The sequence below is a fragment of the Oncorhynchus nerka genome, linkage group LG17 (assembly GCF_034236695.1).
Source record: "Oncorhynchus nerka isolate Pitt River linkage group LG17, Oner_Uvic_2.0, whole genome shotgun sequence".
NCBI classification, from domain to species: domain Eukaryota; kingdom Metazoa; phylum Chordata; class Actinopteri; order Salmoniformes; family Salmonidae; genus Oncorhynchus; species Oncorhynchus nerka.
Window position 1 is genome coordinate 39629201 of NC_088412.1, and position 24180 is coordinate 39653380.

Consider the following 24180-nt stretch of genomic DNA (forward strand, 5'->3'; position numbering starts at 1 on the left):
TTACTCACAAGCTCTGGTTTCATTTAAACTACAGTCTCATATACAGTATCTGCAAGGTTTCTAAATGTGAGTTTGAGCACTAAGTAGTGTCCTTTTTTAATGTAATGCAATTTGATGAGCGTGTGTATGTGAGAGTGGAAGTATGTGTGTGCTATTTTTGTGCCTTTCTGTGGTGCTGCAAGCACTCTCCTGAGCAGAAAAATCTGTAACTGATGTCTGAGTGAGTCGTCTGTTAGCCTGTGTGTGTGTTACTCTGTGAACTCAGAAACTTTTGCACCTGTCTGACCCGGAGGGAGCAGCTCTGTTTTGAAGCTCTGACAGTCTATCTGTTGCACAGAGAACAAGGGTGGGAAAGACAGGCTGTGATTGGTGGAGAGGAAGACTGCCTTTATGACATCATCTCCTCCCCAACAATCTAAAGCAACCTCACATGGACTTCACGGTACTGTACTTATTCAGGTTCAAGTTCAAAACAGACCCTGTAACAAGACAGAGAAAGACAGAGAAAGAGAGTATGTATTTATTAGATACATATATTGCGACTAGACTAGCAACAACTACCATACAAATATTTTCTTTTAAAACAATGAACACAAATCTCAAAACCACATTTTACAATTGCCCTGGTTGATTGTTTGAACCAGTCAGCCCAACACAGAACAACACATATCGGACATAACATCATCAGTCAATATAATATATGCAATGTGAACAGAACACTGGCTTGAGCAGCGGGTGACAGGAATCACAGTGCATTTCCGGAATTGTCTCGTGTGTGTTTGTGTGGTAGTAGTACACTGTTTGTACAATTCAATTATATATACTTTTTTACATTTTATTCTGACAAAACCCCTGAAAGTTATTATTTGAATAAGAACCGTGGCACAACATAGTCACATGGGTTAACAACAGTAACGTTTATATAACTTCAATACTTGTAGGACCTAGGCTGAGAAACCCTGATGATGACTGCATGAGGTTATGTTTTTCTGGGGGAGACACACACATTGAGGCTTGCATCCGGTGCTTTCACTTGAGCTAAAATTGCAGTTTTATAAGAGAAAAAGTGTCAACAAGCGGCCATCAAAATGGAAAAAAAGGACGAGAAGAACCACTACTGTGCATCAACTTGCATAGTTATAATATATGCTTTTTCTCAAGCAATAATACCATATGAAGAGATTATCTGTCCAAACTTTATGATTTGTTGGCCATCTTGCATGTAACAAACGTCCAGTTTAAGTGGCAGATATGGTGTAGTGGTAACACTCCCCACTCTCAACACACGCCGGAGACCTGCGTTCAACCCTGAGTTGTCCCTTTCAACTTCCTCTCTTCGCCACCTCTGTATCACCTTGTCATTTCTAAACTCTTGAAATAAAGCTTAATAATAAGCTAAGTTAAACAAACTGAGGCGTACTGAATCTATAACCTGACAACCTACGGTCGCATTCACTATCAATACCTTTTTCTAAGGGAAAACCAAAATGAGAACTCTTATTCGAAAGATTTCGAAACAGTTTCTCCCATTTTGTGCCTTCATTAGGAACATGACCATAGCCGCGGGGAGTAGGAGTGCTGAAGTAGGTGCAGCACAAACTGGTAAATTGCCAAAATTAATTCATTATTAAACTTGACAAAATTAAATAATTAGTCCTGTTTGTACATATGTCTAAATAAATAAAAGAATTCAAAATACTTACACCAGAGAGGATAATGTAGCCACCGAGGATTAATAGCTTCCTTTACAATATCGCTGTGAATTGTTTAAATCACAAACATAGCACATAGGCCCACACAGCCTGCAATTTGGGCAGCTGGCTTAATTTCAAACAGCTGATTGTGGAGTTGCGGCTGTTAGGAAACAGTAGCTAGAATTGGTCTTATATTTCAAAATACAATTACTGGAAAAACATAGTTTTGAAGTCAAATGACTACGGCTGAAAAGAAAAGACCCTAATCTGTCTGTAGTTAGGCTACCAAATCTCCCAATATTGAGTTTAAAAAATAAATAATTATTTTAGCTTTATTTAACTAGGCAAGTCAGTTAAGAACAAATTCTTATCTTCGGCCTAGGAACAGTGGGTTAACTGCCTGTTCAGGGGCAGAACAACAGATATGTACCTTGTCAGCTCAGGGATTCGAACTTGCAACCTTTCAGTTACTAGTCCAATGCTCTAACCACTAGGCTACCCTGCGTGACCAGCGGATAGCATCTGCCATCCACGGTGAGCAAACATATTCACAGAATCCCAGCCCCTTTCACTCACAGAGTCTGTGCCTCTGAATTATATTAAAAAAATTATACTATAATTTCCTCCACCAGGCCAGATGGACATCATATTGTACAATCTGCATCTCCCCTCTTTCTGTAGGCCCAAACAGTTGTGAATTCAATTAACTTATTAGGCTGCACTGCAGTGACTACTGTTACCAACTCTAGGCCTACTCATCACATTAGGAATTGTATCTTCAACCACCTCCCACAAACACAGAATTCTATAGCCTCCGTTCACCACTCCACATAACATTTAGTCAGAGCTGAGCAAATTTGTTAACACCTCTACACAGTTTGTCTTTCAGATGTTTTTCTTTTTTACCAGAACCAATATGGTGTATATAGGTGTTTCCCCCAATCCCAGTCCTTGATTTGAGAATAGAAACTTTACTATCCCATCCATCAGACATGCTCTACACCATTCGACTGGTGGGAAGAGCAGATAAATGTTCAACTGAAACCTCAAGATTTGGGCAATACTATTGCCTTGCCAACACAAAGACCAGGATTGAAAAACACAGGAGTAGGTATTGGACTTTTCCCTCTGCCTATACTGTGTTCGCTCCAAGCTATCCCACGATCTCCCATTCTATATACTGTACTTGATTAATGATTACCACCGGAAATTGACAGGAAATGGATGAGTTTCCACCATACTGCTTTCACTTATCTGGTCCTTTCAGACCAGTATTCATGAAGGTAAGTTGAGAAAAGAGAAAGCACACTGCTAAAGATTGTTTGGACATAATTCAATGGCTGATTTCATAAAAATAATTCTCTCAAGAGCAGGTTGAGGGAGGGAAACGTACCCAAGTAAGAAACTGAACGTTAACAACGTTTGACGTAAGTAATTCTAACTTTTTAACAATAAAAATAAAAAGAGCTCTGGGATGCCACCATCTCTCGATGTATGTTTTTTTTGTCATAACCTATGAAACATCTAACAAAAAGAATTGATCAGTGAGTGTCTGGGCACAAGAACCACTATCACATTCTGCAGAGCAGCAATGTCTGTATGATTTGTCTAGCGTTATGCCTCCAGACCGGTTTGTGCAGTCTTTTCAACTTGCCGTGATAATGACCATAGGCGTTTACAAGACAACCTAATCTGGAACAAGGCTTGGTTAGACAGTGATGAGGGACATAAACAAGAGTTGTGACATAGATCTTGTTGAGCTACATTCAATACTGAGCTAGGACAGAACATCCTAATACACACTATGTGGAGGGAACCTCACCTAAACATCTCCTGATCCTGTGAGTCTATCCTGAGCCTATTAGAGGAAGTGGTTGTGAGAAACTACACTTCAGAGCGAATGTCAAAAGCCTCAAATACCGCTTGAATTTAAGATGGTGTCATTTTATATACAGTTCCTGTCAAGAAGCTTCACACAAACAATGTGAGCGTACGACACAGCGGCTGGCTATCCATGCATGCAAACCACAACTCCTTTTCATTCTGTTTCCACTTCATTGTCTGAGGTATGAATAGTTTGTTTAAATCTCTCTTTTGTGGTTTCTGTTTTGAAATTTTTATAGCTTGTTTATTTTTTTACAGTAATACTTTTTCTTAAAAAACGTTTACATTAAGACAGACAGACGGCAAATTCATGGGGTGACGTTTCCACCAAGTTGTCATCTAAAGTCAGTTTTACTTTAACCCATCTATAGATCAAGGTTAAGATTGGTTAGAGGAGAACCCAGGTCAGTGAGTTAAGGGGGTCTTCCACCTTGAGCGAACAATACAAACCAGCTGAGATCAAAGTGAAGTTTCATGAAGACCTAGTCTGCGTCAGAAATAGGGGGCCATTTGAGACACACCCCTACACTGCACAGATGTTCAGAAAGTGTCTACAGCTGTTTGTTTTACACAGTAAAGCATCATATCAGACAAGCTCTGACAACACAGACATTAACTGAGCAATTAAATCAAATGCTAAACAACAAACAACAATAATCATAACAACAACAAAAAACTCAACATAATTATCCAAGTCGTGAACTAAGATCCAAGTCGTCTTTTCTTTCCCTCCGTTTCTGGGCTTTCAGTCGTAACGGAGTCTCTTTTTCAAAAAAATGTAAAATACTTTATTGAGATCAATCTGTCAGAAACAGCATTTCAACCCGGAAGTGTGACATCATCCACTTTCATCATCCATCCAGTTCACAAATATACAGAAAGACACTTAGTGCACAACATTTTTAGTTTGGGACTTCTCCATTTCATTTCTCTAGTTCAACCCATCGCAGCCGGCACCCGCCCGCCCGTCGAGGATCACTACTCTGGACGTGTCTGATTTAGAATATGTGGACAACTACAAATACCTGGGTATCTGGTAATACTGTAAACTCTCCTTCCACACTCGCATTAAGCATCTCCAATCCAAAATTAAATCTAGAATCGGCTTCCTATTTTACAACAAAGCATCCTTCACTCATGCTGCCAAACATACCCTCGTAAAACTGACTATCCTACCAATCCTTGACTTCGGCAATGTCATTTACAAAATAGCCTCCAACAATTTACTCAGCAAATTGGATTCAGTCTATCACATTGCCATCTGTTTTGTCACCAAAGCCCCATATACTACCCACCACTGCGACCTGTATGCTCTCGTTGGTCGGCCCTCGCTTCATATTCGTCACCAAACTCACTGGCTCCAGGTCATCTATAAGTCTTTGCTAGGTAAAGTCCCGCCTTATCTCAGCTCATTGGTCACCATAGCAGCACCCACACGTAGCACGCGCTCCAGCAGGCATATTTCATCCCCAAAGACAACTCCTCATTTGACCGCCTTTCCTTCTAGGTCTCTGCTGCCAATGACTGGAAGGAATTGCGAAAATCACTGAAGCATGAGTCTTATATCTCCATCACTAACTTTAAGCATCAGCTGTCAGAGCAGCTTACCAATCATTGCACCTGTACACAGCCCATCTGTGAATAGCCCACCCAACTACCTCATCCCCATATTGTTATTCCTTTTTTTGCTCCTTTGCACCCCAGTATCTCTACTTGCACATTAATCTTCTGCACATCTATCACTCCAGTGTTTAATTGCAAAATTGTAATTATTTTGCCACTATGGCCTATTTATTGCCTTTACCTCCCTAATCTTATTACATTTGCACACACTGTATATAGATTTTTCTATTGTGTCATTGACAGTACGTTTGTTTATCCCATGTGTAACTCTGTGTTGTTTGTATCGCACTGCTTTGCTTTATCTTGGCCAGGTCGCAGTTGTAAATGAGAACTTGTTCTCAACTGGTCTATCTGGTTAAATAAAGGTGAAATAAAATTACATTAAAACATTTTTTTTTTTTACATTCTTCATGACGACATATCATTCATGTTCCTGGGATTTCCTTTCCTCTCTAAGTGCTACTTTTGCTTGGGGTTTGATTGGATGTTCAGAGGCGAGCAAGACAGCTATGTTGTGGGGAGGACGGAGTTATGGGGAGGTTAAAGCGAGTGAGGGCAAAGCATGAGATTGTCTTAAAGGGGAGGGGGAGATTGGGGCTAGTTTCCTGGACCCAGATAAAGCCTAGTCCTGGACTAAGAAGCGTGTTCAATGGAGATTCTCCATTTAAAGAAGTTAATTTGTGTCAGGGAAGATATCTGTTAAGTTCGAGAATGTAGATGATATTCCTGGTTTAGTAGTGTGGTTAGTTAAGGTGGTGCAATAGAAACAGTGTGGAGAATGGGAGGTGTGGGGGTAGCGTGGAAGGACATACCTAAGATAACATTTGTCGGTTGATTGTATCCACACTGTCCTGGCACGAGGATGGCCAGCGAGAGCCTGAGGATCCATCAGCTGTGCTGGTGTGATTGATGGTGTCTGAAGGCAGTGTGCTCTGCGGTGCTGGTGAGTCTGATTCTGTATGAGATTGTCAGTAGTCTAGGGACCACTGGCTGTGTGGAAAAGCCTCCCTTTCTTCTACATGTTGTTAATCACGACCCCTCTGGGGAACATTTCCATGTCGTTCACAGCTAAAGCCAACCTTATTCTACACCTTATCCCAAACCAACCGTCTGGTTAAAGCCTGGCTCCTTCACAGTGATAAAGAGTTGATTATATCATTATGCTGCATATCTTTTATGTATCCTTTATTTAAACATTAAAGCCACATTGAGATCGGCATCTCTTTTTCAAGTGAACATATCACATCTCTGCGCATGTGTTTGAATGACATCCTATTTTCTAGGTTCCTTTAAATCCCCTTGTGGTAATACTGAGTGTGTGTGTGTGTGTGTGTGTGTGTGTGTAGTGACAGAATGTTAGGCGCCGTGATCAAGCTAGGGATTAGGGTAAGACTGCAGGAGAAGAGAAGTATAGCAACAGAGGGCATATATAGGGCAAATACAGGGGGAGACATCACTTTAGTGCAAAACAAATACCTGTCAATGGCTTTGAAGGAGAGGGGAGGGGGACATGTAGCGAAAGCTCATAGATGGCTGGGTGTAGGATTGGATGTGTGGGGAGGACAGTCAGAGAGTCATCTCAAAGGCTTTGTGGCTCTCTGTGGCAACCACTTTTCACATTTTAGGAGAAAGGGGGTTGCTACTGTGAATGATGCTGTAAAAGTACAATATGTGGCAGGTTGCATCGGCTAGGACTCTCGGTCTTGTCTCGTCTCTGGACCTGCCACATTGAGAACCAGGGTATCCATCCACAGGTGAACACTGCTGAACTGAGTTAAAGATTGGAGTTTTTTACGTGTTTTCTTACCACGGGCTTTTGCCTGGCCCGTCCATTGAGCTCATTTGGCTTCCAAGGTGTACTGTCTGTCTTTTCCTCCGAAAGAAAGTTTCCTTTGAGTTTGTCATCAGACAGAGAATATTTATACCACCAGTGGGTTTGTTGTTTCTCCTGACTTGAACATACATAGGGGAATCCAGTATGAGACTTGGTCCTGTGTGATAAAAATACTTTAAAAAGAAAAGTGTAAAAGGTTTGTGGCCTCTCACATTTCAGGGGTCATAGAACCATACTGAACGGTGTAGTAGGGGAACAAACAGGTCCATATTGGCAGCTGTGGAAGTGTATTTATTTGCACTCAGAGGGGCAGCTGCTCCGACATGAGAGGTGAGGTAGAATCTGTCAGTGACACCCCCCCCCCCGGTCCCTCAACCAATCCCACATCAGGGGGGCGGGAGTCCTGTGTGATGGGCAGGGCAACATGGAGGAGACACACACAGTCTGCAACTAGGAAGTGCAGTGCAGCCCAAACGGGAGATGTAGTGGAGGTTTGGGATGGGTGGAATGACACAACCTAGGTGAGGATCAACCGTCATATGAGGTAAAAGAACAGTATTGTTTTGTGTGTGTACACACAGAGAGGTAGGAGAGGTACACATATACACAGGTAGACAGTTATGTTAACTGTATATGTATATTCAGCAAAATATATATGCATACGGGTTAAGAGAGGTATGTAATCTGATGAGAAGTATATGGAGGTAAACCAGTGAGTATTATGCAGGTACAAAGATACATGTGCATGCAGTTAGACCGGTGTACTCTATACATGTAGTAAGATAGGTATACAGGACTTGTATGTGTGAGGGTAAAGGGTTGCGTATATAAATGCAGGTACTCTTGCACCATTGCACAACAAATTGGATATTGTTTGTATTCATAAATAGGTATGTGTGTTTGCATTGTCATAAAGGGAGGTATATGTGTAACTCTGCACATCAGGGGTGGAAGGGAAGAGTCCAAAAGAGAAAAGTGTGGGGGTACACTTGGTAACTGTCCCAGTGGAGGCTGGTGAGGAGGCTGGTGAAGAGGGGAGCTGGTTGGAGGGTGGAGCCCCCTGATGGAAGCTCGATTGTGGGACAAAATAAAGTATCTATCTGCCCTCCTCGAGTGATGGGCAGCTCTGAAAAGCTATATCAGTCCATGTACTGTATGAATATGTTTGTCTATAGTAGTGTGTGTGTGTTAGGTGATGTAGATGTACATCAGTGGCTGTATGTGTGAGGTTTTGTAAAATTGTGTGATTGTGAATGTAAGTGTGTATGTTTGTGTCAACCATCTGCCTCTCAGAGTGATTGTCTTCCACTAACACAGAGCTCCATCAGTACCAGTACTCCAACCAGACCTCGTGGGTTTGGGTTTGCATACATGTGCACCAGGTGTATAACAACACAGGAGGAGAACACCGCTCAGGGCTGTTAGCTTCTCTGTTAGATAGAGACGCACAGCGCAGCCATAGACCATCAACTCCGAGGGGGGGGAGGGGGGCAGCTAGAGAACCCCAACTCAGAGAGAGGCCCCACAGCAAGAGAACCCCACTTTAGAGGGGGGCCCCACCCCCCAACTCAAAGTAGGGCCCAGCAGCCACAAGAGCCCCAAGTGCAAATCATCAAAACGGCTATGCAAAAGAAAGCCTTTTTGTTTTTCTCTGTGACTATCCGTGTTGCTGGTGGTGATATTGTGTTTCACAAAATGAGGAAAAAGGCCAATTGTTACTCCTTTTCTTTCCCCCTCATAATTCCCCCTCTCTCTTCTATCTCTTCCAGGTCAAAAGTCAGGGGTCAGTTCATACTTCCTGGTCCTCGAAGACCTCCAGGAAGAGCGGAGGGAAGAGTTCGTTGGGACACTCCACCTTCATGTGGAGGAAGCGGCTGGCGTGGCACGCCCCGATCATCCTCAGATCCGTCACCTTCATCAGCAGCTTGGGCCAGAAGTGGGGAATGTTGTGCTTGCGGTGGTTGATGTAGTGCTCGAAGGCAAGCAGGTACGTCTCCTGGCACTTCTCGATCTTATCTACCGATGTCAGGCCAGAGCGATCTGAGAGGAACGCAAAATACATACCTTTAAAGACCAATAATAATAATAGAGAAATGGTAGAGATATTGAAGCTTGTTCATAAAATGTTACAAACATAGGGAGACCTTCAGTGTGTTCAATACAGTTGTTCTTTGGTCATAAAGTGGTTATGTCTGTTCTTAAAGTGGTTATGTCTGTTCATGAAGTGGTTATGATCCTCTGACGTCCTTCCATTGATTGCCTGTTTTATCTGTTCATAGAGCTTATATGTCTGTTCAAAGCACTTATGTCTTTTCATAGCTATTATGTATGTTCATAGAGTTGTTATAACCTTTCACAGCCTCCTGGCTCCTCACCTGAGCTCATGAGGAGCACAGCCTGCAGCAGGGCCACCTCCGAGTCGTCCAAGTTAAACTGCGCCAGACTCTTGCCCAAATCAAAGATGGCGTCCGACACCACGCCCAGCCCGCCATTCTTCAGCTGCTCCCTCTTCACCGCCATCTCGCCGCTCAGGGTAAGCGTCTCGCTCTCTGGGTCGTAGCGCACGGCGGCACGAAGCGACATGATCTCCATACAGCAACCTTTCAATAGGATGATCTGGTCCTCACAAGGCAGCTGGAGGGAGGAGAGGAGAGGGAGACTGTTAGAGTGTACACAACATAAACACAATCAGGTCATCCCATGGCAGTGAGGGGCCTGTTAGGAAACCTATAGTCAGCTGAAGTAGAAAGCACTTAAGGTCAAGACACACACACACACACACAGACTGCAGGTCTCACAAGGTAACTATAGGGCATATGTACATTATACACACAGCCTGGGAACATAGTGACAGAGATGATGTTACTAAATATCCAGTAATTCTAGCAGCTACCATAACCACAACAGTTAGCGACATTATTCCTCTGCTGGCCAGTGAGACAGTTATTTATAATGATAGTCCAGCTACAGACTACATAACTGGTGAATCACAACCTTTCGGGACTGTTTGTCGGGGACTGTGGATGAAGGTGAGTAATGTGTGTGTGTGAGAAACAGCAGCATTATGTCCTCATTATAGAGCAGTATGAGTCATATAGAGGAGGCAGTGGTGAATATACAATTTAACAAGTGTAATAACGCACGCACGTAGGAATGAACAGACAGACATACCATAACAAACAGTTCTGCTGAAGGAGGAGGTAATCACAGTCAAGTCTGTGTTGATGAGCCCCATTAGAGACACACAGGGCCAAATGAGGACACAGGACAGAGACAGACACACACAGGAACTTACACAAAAACACACAGGCACACACTACACAAAGCGCTTTAAACCCACCTCTGAGAACATGGTTAGTTTTTTGGCAAAGTCGACGACGCGTGTGATGGCAGGGGTGATGATCTTGGTGAACTCGCTGAAGGCCTCCAGGTCTACCTTGTCTCCGTCTGGGGTGGGAGCCCCGGGGGACTGACCTATGTCCTCAGGCTGGGGGCACAAGATGGCGTCTAATGAAAAGTCCCACTGGGCAAACACAGATCAATCAACCTTCTGGTTTGATATTTCGGTTGTCACCAGACCTGGGTTCAAATTTATGCTCATTTAAGAATTTTGTATTTATATACTTATTTTCATTGCATTTGAGTATTTTCAAATAATGTGGCAGAAATAAACTACTTCTATTTGAAATATGTTTTAATTATTTGTAAATAGTTGTTTCCAAATACATTATTTCAAAAACCCCTAGGACAGACCTGAGTTCAAAATGCATGGAGTATTTAAAAATGTGTACTTGAAATTAAACGTGTGTGTATTTGAGTACTTTCCAAGTGTATTTCCAAATACATTTCAATATTCCACTACCTTTATTTTCAAATATACAGTACCAGTCAAAAGTTTGGACACACCTACTCATTCAAGGGTTTTTCTTTATTTTTTACTATTTTCTACATTGTAGAATTAAAAGTGAATACATCAAAACTATGAAAACAACACATATAGAATTATGTAGTAACCCAATATCTTTTAAACAAATTAAAAAATATTTTATATTTGAGATTCTTCAAAGTAGTCACCCCTTGCCTTGCCAGCTTTGAACACTCTTGGCATTCTCTCAACCAGATTCATTAAGTAGTCACCTGGAATGCATTCTAATTAACAGGGGTGCCTTGTTAAAAGTTAATTTGTGTAATTTCTTTCCTTCTTAATGCGTTTGAGACCATCAGTTGTGTTGTGACAAGGTCGGGGTGGTATACAGAAAATAGCCCTATTTGGTAAAATACCAAGTCCATATTATAGCAAGGACAACTCAAATATGCAAAGAGAAACGACAGTCAATCATTACTTTAAAGACATGAAGGTCAGTAAATGAGGACAATTCCAAGAACTTTGTCAATAAAACCATCCAGCGCTATGATGAAACTGGCTCTCATGGGGACCGCCACAGGAAAGGAAGACCCAGAGTTACCTCTGCTGCAGAGGATAAGTTAATTAGAGTTACCAGCCTCAGAAATTGCAGACCAAATAAATGCTTCACAGAGTTCAAGTAATAGACACATCTCAACATCAACTGTTCAGAGGAGACTGAGTGAATCAGGCCTTCATGGTCGAATTTCTGCAAATAAACCACTGCTAAAGGACACACATAATAAGAAGAAACTTGCTTGGGCCAAGAAACACGAGCAATGGACATTAGATTGATGGAAATCTGTCCTTTGGTCTGATGAGCCCAAATTTGAGATTTTTGGTTCCAACCGCCGTGTCTTTGTGAGACGCAGAATAGGTGAACGGATGATCTCCGCATGTGTGGTTTCACAGTGCAGCCTGTTTTGTGTGTGTGCGTGAGTTGATGTACTGAGTGAGTGAGTGAAACGATGTACTGAGTGAGTGAGTGAGTGAGTGAGTGAGTGAGTGAGTGAGTGAGTGAGTGAGTGAGTGAGTGAGTGAGTGAGTGAGTGAGTGAGTGAGTGAGTGAGCGAGTGAATGTACTGAGTGAGTGAGTGAGGTGATGTACTGAGTGAGTGAGTGAGGTGATGTACTGAGTGAGTGAGGTGATATACTGAGTGAGTAAGGTGATGTACTGAGTGAGTGCGTGAGATTGTACCAGTGCTCCTTCTGTTATGCTTGTTTTCGAGGCTGTTGTTATCAACACCTCAGATATGCACTGGATCAATCCATTCTGAGCAGATCCACGTCGACTTTACTTTGAACAATAAAACCATTTTAACATAGCCTCTGCATGCTATGTCTCCTTGGCCTGGTTGCCATGCAACAACTGTTAGGACCTCAGCGCCAAGGCAACCATCGCTACGGAGACACGTGTGTATGGGGGAAGTACTTTCCTCTCAGAGGGGGCTACGTAGAATCGGTTGCTAAGGCAACAGGGCAGATTCAGTAATAGCTTTTCTGAATGACATTCCTACTGTTAGTACAGAGCAATGTCTCCCCACAGGAGGTGGTGTTCCTATGTGACAAGCAGTCCTCAACCAATCATTGCAGATGACATAAAACAATGAGTAAGGAGATGTGACTTGTGCAATTCAGTCAGTGAGTCAAACATCCATTCACGAATTGGTGAATGGACCATTATTTTATGAAGATTTTAAATTTACTGAGTAAACCAATACACCCACAAATCTACCTGTTGTTGATTAGCTTAACTTAGTCTCGCTTAGCCCTGGCCTATCTTATTTAGCCTAGCCTATCCTATTTTAGCCTAGCCTATAGCTTAGCCAACTTTAGATTAGCATAGCATTAGCCTAGCATCTCACCAGGAACTTGCGTTTCTGTTTCCAGTGGGAGCCCTGCGCGTTGGTGTGGTGGTGGGCCTCTGTCACATGGCGGATCAGCTCCCACTCCGAGCTGTCAGGCTCCGGACGTGTCTGTAGAGTCTTCACGATCTCGTCCTTCTTCCTCTTCTCCCGGTTCTCCTCAATCAGACGACGCTTGGCTACCCGCTTAGAGTCATCCAGCACCACTAAGGACACAGATATGTTTTGTGAACTTACTGTATTTCAGTATTAAATGTAGAAGTAATGGAAATGTAAAGCAGTGAGAAGGTAGGTGTGATATATATGGTTGACACTTATGGTCCCACACTCATGGAGTGTGACACTCACGGTCCATAGCCATGCCAACTGCGATGCACTTCCTGAAGCGACACAGTTGGCACTGGTTCCTTGTGATCTTGTCGATGATGCAGCAGCCATCGTACTTACAGGAGTAAGCCGGGTGAAGGTTCTTCTGGATAGTTCGCCTGAAGAAACCCTGTGGATATTGCTTGCATCAACTTAGTTATTTCAAAGTACGATATCAACATAATGACGTTATATCAACCACATTGGTAGTTCATTAGCTTAGGGGCTAAGTTTATAAAAATACAATTGGTTCTGCAATGTTGAAAATCACATAAGGTGTGGAGACCAAAGTTTATTTTTCAATTTCAACTTATTTATCGAAGAATTCTTTAAGAAAAGTGCAAGGGTGACAATATACGGTATTTGGATGCAACTGTATATATTTTTTAAATGTCACTAATTTTGCGATAATTGTCGACAGTTAAATTAAATTATTAATATACAGTTTGAGAAATAACACTTCCTCCTTTAATGCCTATACAAAGTAAAATCAGGTTATTCCCTAGTAGTTACCATGGAATGCCTAGGTCATATAAAATGTTACCCAACCAGTCCTTGAAGTCCTATACAGGCTAGTCATTGGCCATGTCTCTCACCTTGCAGCCCTCACATGTGATGCAGCGGTAATGGTAGCCGGTGGCCTTGTCTCCACATACCACACATGGCTCATCCTTCTCCAAGTAGCTGGGGATGTATCCTGGGACAGAGAGGCTCAGTGCTGAGGGAGAGATGGAGAGGAGGAGGAGAGAGGAAGTAGAGGAGAAAGAAGAGGGAGTAGAGGAGGAAGAAGAGGGAGTACAGGAGGAGGAAGAGGAGGAGGAGAGAGGCAGCAAAAGCGGAGGAAAGACAAAGTGGAAGAGAAAGGAAGGAGAGGAAGAACATGAGGAAGAGGAGAGGGAGGGAGCAGAGGAGGAGAGGAAGAAGGGAAGGAGAAGAGAGAAGTGTTAGCACGGGAGCAACAAAAGCACATGTACAGGAGAAGTGTGTATGCCTGTGTTTGATTAGGTCTGTGTGTGTCTTGTGTGGGCACACACATATATGAGTAAGGAGACCTAATAGCACTCCAGGGGAAATCCTAAAGTCACTCACCACCACTTCTTCAGAGTATTTTTATTTTATTTTTTTATTTTACCTTTATTTAACCAGGCAAGTCAGTTAATTAAGAACAAATTCTTATTTTCAATGACAGCCTAGGAACAGTGGGTTAACTGCCTGTTCAGGGGCAGAACGACAGATTTGTACCTTGTCAGCTCGGGGGTTTGAACTTGCAACCTTCCGGTTACTAGTCCAACGTTCTAACCACTAGGCTACCCTGCCGCCCCGGTAGAGTAGAGAAACACATTTACTGCGTGGCGGTGCTAAGACCACACAGCTAGCTGAAACATCATTTTTCTTGATATTTCTAACTTGGAATCCCTTCTTTTCGAACAATCTACGTAAAATAACTGGTTTCTCTCTCCAATTCATCTCCTGAAAGCAATTATTTGGCAGATTCTCCACATACTGTAATACACCATATGGTTTAAGTAGAGAAAATACATATTTTTAAAATGATTTCACTGACCAGCTAGGAATGCTGTGTGTTTAAAACATGCCCCTCATAAAAATACTTTATAGAAATATATCCAAAGCATGTGGCTGAGTGGCTAGAGAGTAAGGGCTTGGAATAGCTAAATGATGCAAAAATGTGTAAATGAGCATTGACTTGTCATTAACTGAGGAATAGTGGCCAATGGCTTGTACATGAACTTACCAGACATGCTCTTCAATGAACATGTGCTGTTCTTTCTCTTCCTTTTTGGTCCATTGGGCCAGCTGGGAGGGGGGATTTTAACTTTTTAATTCAAACATACAAGCACCTTAAAAAATAACATTCCAAAATACAAGCCACCACCCAATCACCAACCGCCCTGTAACCATAAATCCCACCACACCCCAAAACACAATCAAAACAAGACAACTACAAAGCAGGGCAGCCATACATATCTCTTCACAAGCTGATTACCATTTCATTGACAGGACAAACTACCTCCCATCCCCCAAACAACATATTATTCTGAAAATCCCCCAATGTCATTCAGTTACTAGGCTCACAGTAACCTGGTTCCTATAAGTAATCCACATGACATGACCATCTTAGTGACCTAACAAAACATACACCAGGCATAGATCTGGACTACTGCCTGAAAAGACACGAGTGAGTGAGTGAGTGAGTGAGTGAGTGAGTGACATTAGAAACAGAGGGGGGAGCTATGATCATTATTATGAATCACAAAATTCACAAGACAAATGTAGTTTCTGCTTAGAAAATTGAGGTTTCCTAACACACACCACACACATTAACATCAGTTGATACCCAATGTTACAACACATCTATTTGGGTATTTCAGTTTTATTTTACCATCAAAGTCATTGACGTGTGCTGCTGCTCCCCTTAGGAGGAACTGTTTTCTTTAGCCTGGTCAAGCAGGCTGACCACTGCACTCATGCTTCCTTTCACTTCACTTGTCTGAAGGGAAGCTATGGCAGATCAGGCTAGTTTCATAAGGACAGAGTTCTTTCTCTGTCCTGGACAGGTCCCGGTGTCTTTCTCTATGCATAACCTCTCTGACATGGTCAATATAATACACAGTCACTCCCTAACAACACCATTAGTTTTTGGCTCTTTCATTCACTCAGCCTCAAGGGTTCTGTGGTTATGTGGAGGGGGAGGTGCAAGGACATTCACTTAACCATGCTCGTGCACACACACTCACATGTACAGGCGTCACAAGGAAACTAGTTCCCTTGACACCATCATTCATCCATGTATGACAGTTTTACAGATCAACCTCCATCAAGTATTCCCAAAATTGTGCTTCATCTAAATGACTGGTAACATCAAGTTACAGTTGAAGTGAGAGTTATGATTGGCTTAGCACATTGCTTTCAATGTGAGTTCAGTGATTCTCCGTCCTCTCTCCTCCTCTGTACCCCTCTCCGTCCTCTCTCTACCTGTCCCTTCTCTACCCATTTCTCCATTCAATCTCTCCCGGTTCCCTCTCTCCCCTTCTCCATCAGAGATATGTTATTCCCAAAATGGTTTACCCTCCTTTTCAAATGTGAAACTTGGCATTGGCTGTCATATGCTCACACGCACACACACACACACCTGTTGATGCAGTAGGGTTGCAGAATATGCATGGCTGCAGTCTGTATATCCCCCTGAGAGATCTGAATAGTATATCCTTCCAGAGCGATCCTCTCGGTACAGTATCTAGGATTCTGTGATGTTGGCTGGGTGCTTCAGCTCTCACTACTCTCTCTCTCACACTCCCTCCCACTCGCTTTCCCTCTCCTTTTCTGGAAAGGAGTATGTTGCTTTCACTCTCCCAACCTCTCTCTCGCCATCCTTCCCTCTCACTCATGCTTTCATCTGTTGACCCCTTCCCCCTGAAGACAGCCAATTGGTGATAACTAGGGATGCACCTTTATGAAATGTTTGGCCGATACCCATAAACGATATTTAAAATTTTAGCGGCCTTTTAAGCATTCTAGTACAATGAAATAGTTTAAAACACACACACACACAAAAAAAGTTATTTTGCTGGCATTTACACATGTCCCCATTACCAGTAAAACATAATCAAAACCTATTTCTTTCACTTACTTGCTGTGCTGTTTCATTGTTTAGTCTCAACCAGGATTTCATCATTCATGTCAAGCAGTGAAGTTTCAGCTCTGTCTGTCCGTGGCCTCTTTTCCTCGGTGCGCACTGTGTCCGTTTCCATCTTGTCCAGCTGTCTAACATTTCACGTAAACCCTGTTTGTCTGCATCAAAGTAGCGGTCCTTGTACCTAGCATCGAGCATGGGGGCGACACAGTAGAGGCTCAGAGAGAACGCTACCGAATCGCTAGTTCACAACCTCTAGTAGAGTACTCTTATAAGTTAACTCGACAACCTGTGTTGGAATGTTTGTTGATCAGGCGTTTCAATGCCATGACAGGTTATCACGTCTGCTGCAGACGCAGTTAGAGCTTATTTCTCGAGTCAGTTGTTTGAATAGTGCTAGGAGTGTTCATGTTTCCAAGTTTCAAACATGTTCTCAAATGCCATTGAAATGGCAGCAGCGGTATGAGAACCAGCACATTCTCACATTCTTTCCTCAGTAGGAAATCCTATATTTTATGTGGCGTCATTACGTCATCTACCTACGTTATATTAGGTATGCACGTCAGCTTTGACATCGGTTTTGCACATCGGTGTTAAACTAGACATCGGGCCAATGCCGATGTTTGCATTTTAGCTAATATCGTCCGATTCCGATATGCTCATATATATCATGCATCCCTAGTGATAACTATCACCTCATGTGATAGAGCTTTAGAAGAAACCTCTGTCTCTCTCTGTTCCATCCCTCCCTTCTCAAAATCCCTCAGTCCTCCCCCTCAGAATGACTTGATCTTTAATCCCAAATCACAGAGGCTTTGCTTATGTAATCATGGAGATTGTAGAATACAATGGGACCCACAGCTACCATGTTGTGACATTTTTATGTAACACCTGGTAAGTAATTCCAATGATAGTCTTTGAAAGGTGTTACAAAGGAAAATAAAATAGGTAAATGTGTTTGATTGATCAATAATATAAATAGGTGTTTTATCAATTGCTCTTAGTTCTCAATGTTTTGAAATTCACTGCCAGTGTTGAATTTAGAGAAAACACAAACTGAACCACAAGCAGTTTTTTATATATACACTGAACAAAAATATAAATGTAATGTGTGACAATTTAAGATTTTACTGAATTACAGTTCATATAAGGAAATCAGTCAATTGAAATAAACCAGTCAGTATCTGGTGTGACCATTTGCCTCATGCAAGCGCGACACGTCTCCTTTGCATAGAGCTAGTTGACGTTGGAGGCGGCTTATGGTAGAGAAATTAACATAAAATTATCTGGCAACAGCTTTGGTAGACATTCATACAGTCAGCATGCTAATTGCATGATCCCTCAAAACTTGTGGCATTGTGTTTTATGACAAAACTGCACATTTTAGAGTGGCCTTTTTTTGTCCCCAGCACAAGGTGCACCTGTGTAATGATCGTGCTGTTTAATCAGCTTCTTGATATGCCACACCTGTCAGGTGGATGGATTCTTATGTCAAAAGAAAAATTCTCACCAACAGGGATCTAAACAAATTTGTGCACAAAATTTGAGAGAAATAAGATTTATGTTGCGTATGGAACATTTTGGGAATTTTTGGGACCAACACTTTACATGTTGCATTTATATTTTTGTTCAATGTGTATATACAGTACCAGTCAAAAGTTTGGACACACCTACTAATTCAAGGGTTTTTCTTTATTTTTACTATTTTCTACATTGTAGAATAATAGTGAATACTTCAAAACTATGAAATAACACATATGGAATCATGTAGTAACCAAAAAAGTGTTAAACAAATGAAAATATGTTATATTTTAGATTCCTCAAAGTAGACACCCTTTATTTGATGACAGCTTTGCAAAGTGAAAACATGTTTTTAGAAATGTTTGCAAATGTAATGAAAATGAAATACATAAATATCTAATTTACGTAAGTATTCACACCCCTGAGTCAATACTTTGTAAAAGCACATTTGGCAGCGATTACAGCTGTGAGTCTTTCTGGGTAAGTCTAAGAGTTTTCTACACCTGGATTGTGCAACATTTGCCGATTTATTATTTTCAAAAGTCTTCAAGCTCTGTCAAATTGGTGGCTGATCATTGCTAGACAACCATTTTCAGGTCTTGCCATAGATTTTCAAGTAGATTTAAGTCAAAACTGTAACACGGTCACTCAGGAACATTCACTGTCTTCTTGGCAATCAACTCCAGTGTAGAATTGGCCTTGGGTTTTAGGTTGGTGTCCTGCTGAAAAGTGAGTTCTTCTCCTAGTGTCTGGTGCAAAGCAGACTGAACCAGCTTTTTCTCTAGGATTTTGCCTGTAGGATTTTGCCTTAGCTTCATTCACTTTCTTTTTTATCCTGAAAACATCTCAGGTGCTTAAAGATTACAAGCATACCCATAACATGATGTAGCTAACACTACGCTTGAAAAAGTTAATAGCTTTGCCACATTTTTTGGAGCATTTACTTTAGTGCCTTGTTGCAAACAGGATGCATGTTTTGGAATATTTTCATTTTGTACAGGTTTCCTTGTTTTCACTGTCAATTAGGTTAGTATTATTGAGTAACTATAATGTTATTGATCCATCTTCAGTTTTCTCCTATCACAGACATTAAACTCTAACTGTTTTAAATTGACCATTGACCTCACGGTGAAATCCCTGAGTCGTTTCCTTTCTCACCAGCAACTGAGTGTCACGTTCTGACCTTAGTTCCTTTATTATGTCTTTGTGTTAGTTTGATCAGGGCGTGAGTTGGAGTGGGTAGTCTATGTTCTTTTTTCTATGTAGTATTTATGTGTTTGGCCTGGTATGGTTCTCAATCAGAGGCAGGTGTCGTTCGTTGTCTCTGATTGAGAACCATACTTAGGCAGCCTGTTTTCCCCACTTGAGTTGTGGGTGATTGTTTTCCGTGTCTTCACCATACAGAACTGTTTCGTTTTCGTTTCTGTCTTTCACTTTGTTATTTTGTATTTTCGTGTTCAGTGTCTTTTCATTAAAAATGACGAACACTTACCACGCTGCACATTGGACACGCTGCACATTGGTCCGATCTGTCATACTCCTTGTCAGAGGAAGACGAATTTCATTACACTGAGTTAGAAAGGATGCCTGTATCTTTGTTGTGACTGGTTGTAGTGATACACCAAGCAAAGTGGAATTAATATTACCATGCTCAAGGGAATATTCAACGTCTGAGTTTACTTTTTTTTCTTCTTAAAAAAAAATCTACCAATAGGTATTTGTGGTTGAATCTGTGCTTGAAATTCACTGCTCGACAGAGACCTTACAGATAATTGTATGTGTGGGTTACAGAGATGAAGTAGTCATTCAAAAATCATGTTAAACACTATTACTGCACACAGAGTGAGTTTATGCAACTTATTACGTGATTTGTTAAGCACATTAACACTTTCACTCCTGTACTTATTTAGGCTTGCCATAACAAAGGGGTTGAACACCTGACATTTCAGCTTTTGATATTTTATTAATATGTAAACATTTTGAAAAACCTAAGTCCAATTTTCCATCATGGTGTATTTTTTTTATTCAGGCTGTAGTATAACAACATGTGGAAAAAGTACATTGGGTGTGAATACTTTTAGGCACTGTATATACAGTACACACTATACAGTGTATTCGTAAAGTATTCAGACACCTTGACTTTTTCAACATTTTGTTACATTACAGCCATATTCTAAAATGGATTATATTGTTTTTATTCCAATCTACACACAATACCCACATTGACAGAGCAAAAACTGTTTTTAAGAAATGATGCCGATTTATTAAGAATAAAAAACTGAAATATCTTATTTACATAAGTATTCAGACCCTTCACTCTGTACTTTGTTGAAGCACCTTTGGCAGCGATTAAAACCTTTGAGTATTCTTGGGTATGACGCTACAAGCTTGTCATGCCTGTATTTGGGAGCACTCTGGAGCAGGTTTTCATCAAGGATATCTCTGTACTTTGCGCGGTTCATCTTTCCCTTGATCCTGACTAGTCTCCCAGTCCCTGCTGTTGAAAAACATCCCCATAGCGTGACGCTGCCACCACCATGCTTCACCGTTGGGATGGTGCCAGGTTTCCTCCAGACGTGACGCTAGGCAATCAGCCCAAAGAGCTTGGTTTCATCAGACCAGATAATCTTGTTTCTCATTGTATAAGAATCATTTAGATGCCTTTTAGCAAACTCCAAGTGGGCTGTCATGTGGATTTTACTGAGGAGTGGCTTCCGTCTGGCCACCCTACCATAAAGGCTTGATTGGTGGAGTGCTGCAGAGATGGTTGTCCTTTTGGAAGATTCTCCAATCTACACAGAGGAACTCTGAAGCTCTGTCAGAGTGACCATTGTAGTAGAAATCAAGTAGTAGAAACATCAAGGGTGATCAATGGAAACAGGATGCACCAAAGCTCAATTTTAGAGTCTCACAACAAAGGGTCAGAATACCTTATTAATAAGGTATTTCTGTTTTTGACTTTTAATAATTTGCAAACATGTCTAAAAACCTGTTTTCATATTGCCATTATGAGGTATTGTGTGTAGATTGATGAGCAACATTTTGTATTTAATACATTTTATAATAAGGCTGTAACGTAACAAAATGTTACAGCCTTATTTCCGAATGGACTGTACATACAAAAGTATGTGGACACCCGTTCAAATTAGTGGATTTGGCAATTTCAGCTACACCCATTGCCACATAGACAAACATTGGTAGTAGAATGGCCTTACTGAAGAGCTCAGTGAATTTCAACTTGGCATAGTCATAGGATGCCTGCTTTCCAACAAGTCAGTTCATCAAATGTCTGCCTTGTTAGTGCCGTTATTGTGAAGTGGAAACGTCTAGGAGCAACAACGGCTCAGCCACGAAGTGGTGAGCCACACAAGGTCACAGAGTGGTGAAGCACGTAAAAATCGTCAGCACAATAACTTTTTGTCAGGAGCTTCATGAAATGTGTTTCATGAAGCCTAAGATCACCATGCTCATTGACAAGCTTCAGTTGGAGTGGTGTAAAGCTCGCTACCATTGGAAACACGTTCTCTGGAGTGATGAATTACGCTTCACCATCTGGACGAATCTGGGTTTGGCCAGGAGAACCCTACCTGCCAAAATGCATAGTGCCAACTGTAAAGTTTAGTGGAGGAGGAATAATGGTCTGGGGCTGTTTTTCATGGTTCGGGCTAGGTTCCTTAGTTCCAGTGAAGGGAAATATTAATGCTACAGCATTCATTGACATTCTAGACGATTCTGTGCTTCCAATTTTGTGGCAACAGTTTGGGGAAGGCCCTTTCCTGTTTCAGCATGACAATGCACAAAGAGAGGTCCATACAGAAATGGTTTGTCGAGATCGGTGTGGAAAAACTTGACTGGCCTGCACAAAGCCCTGACCTCAACCCCATTGAATACCTTTGGGATGAATTGGAACGTCGACTGCGAACCAGGCCTAATCGCCCAACATCAGTGCCCGACCTCACTAATGCTCTTGTGGCTGAATGGAAGCAACTCTCTGCAGCAATGTTCCAACATCTAGTGGCCTTCCCAGTAGAGTGGAGGCTGTTATAGCAGCAAATGGGGGACCAACTCCATATTAATGCCCATGATTTTGGAGTGAGATGTTCAGAGAGCAGGTGTTCACATACTTTTGGTCATGTTGTGTATATATAAACCACATCAGGGAACAGGATATCATGTTAAAGGTATTACAGTTGCTTAGATACCTTTGTATCGGGACACCTTTTCACAACTTCCGGTGAAATTGGAGGGCACGCAATTCAAATAAATAATCATAAAAATTATGGATATTAAACATTTAGGTACATACAAGTATCTTATATCGGTTCAAGCTTAAATTCTTGTTAATCTAACTGCATTGTCCGATTTACAATAGACTTTACAGCGAAAGCATGCCATGCACAGGCTTCATAAAATCACAAAGAGTGAGTAAATATTCTCTTACTTTTTGAAAATCTACCTCTGATTTACAATCCAAAGGTTACCAGGTTACCAGGTTGCAAACCTGCAATCCGAAGGTTACAACATGCATGGTCGTTTTGTTAGATAAAACCCTTCTTTATATCCCAAAAAGTCAGTTTAGTTGGCGCCATCGATTTGAGTAATCCACTTGTTCAACATGCAGAGAATGGAATCCAAAAAGCTACCGCTAAACTTTGTTAAAACAAGTCAAAATACATTTCCATTTAATCCTCAGGTACCCTAAAATGTAAACTATCATATTTAATATGGAAAGAAGTATGTTCGATAGGAAAGCAAAATTAGCAGGTGCTCGTCACGCTCGCACAGACTGATTTCCAACTGACTCCCTGTACTAAAACTCAATTCTTCCTCGTTTGGGAAGAAACAAGCCTGAAACCTTGAACAAAGGCTGGTTGATATCTCGTGGAAGCCATAGGAAATGCAATCTGGGAGCTGGAATTGCATATGCCCCATAGCTTTCCATTGTAAGAGCATGGGATCTCAAAAAACACAATTTCAGGTTGGTTATTCTTTGGATTTTCTCCTACCATATCAATTGTGTTATTGTCTCATACATTATTTTAACATTTCGACAAACATCAAAGTGTTTTCTATCCAATGGTACCAATTATATGCATGCCCTGGCTTCTGGGCCTGAGTAACAGGCAGTTTACTTTGGGCACGTCAGTCAGGCGGAAATTCAGAAAAAAGGACCCTAGTCTGAAGAAGTTGATGTTTGACAAGTCCTGACCACCGACTGACTGGCCAAACAGATTTTTTTTTTTTTACTGAACCTTTCATTACATTGAGATTGGATTAATGGCCTGCTGGCTGGTTTCTTTTCACAGATCCTCTTTACCTCAGGAGGTCTTATGTATCTGGTCCTGTTCCTGTTCACTCAGAAGTCAGGTGTGTGTATCTGCCTATTAACTTGGCTCGGTTCTTGGACTGCATAGCTTTCAAGGCTGTGATGTCATACGCTGGCAGCTGATGTCACTATCTGGCCGTGATTAGAAGTACTGTGCTTTGTAATAAAGTAAAACTATGTTAACCACCTAGTAAACTAACATATTCTCTCAGTCACTGACCAGCCCATTAGGCCAAACATTAGTCAATAACTGCGCACACGTGTACACATGCACGCGCACACACACAGTGCTAGGATGTCACCCATGCAGGAAAAAGCTTGTGAATAATAAACAGGCTTGTTGTTCCAGGACAGGACATAGTGTTTGAGTCTGATGGGAACACAACCTGGTCTCAGAGCATTTCATATTATTCTGTAAGTAAATCCGTGTACCCCATTTGGTATGATATGTTACACTTGGCATTGTTACATAAGACAGATGGTTACTGAAGGCCAAAACTAAAGTAGGGTG

The 24180-nt window shown here is 41.6% G+C and overlaps 1 protein-coding gene across 1 annotated transcript; it reads right to left on the minus strand.

Annotated features, from left to right (window-relative positions):
- Window positions 1-504: 504 nt before the first annotated feature.
- LOC115145208 (thyroid hormone receptor alpha-like) lies at window positions 505-24008 on the minus strand. Its single transcript, XM_029686584.2, has 8 exons — window positions 16820-24008; window positions 14924-14985; window positions 13767-13888; window positions 13153-13300; window positions 12805-13010; window positions 10376-10522; window positions 9411-9669; window positions 505-9075 (listed from the first exon to the last, which is right to left on the minus strand). The coding sequence occupies exons 1-8, from the start codon at window positions 16834-16836 to the stop codon at window positions 8825-8827; spliced, it is 1212 nt and encodes a 403-aa protein (XP_029542444.1). The 5' UTR covers window positions 16837-24008; the 3' UTR covers window positions 505-8824.
- Between the last annotated feature and the right edge of the window lie 172 nt (window positions 24009-24180).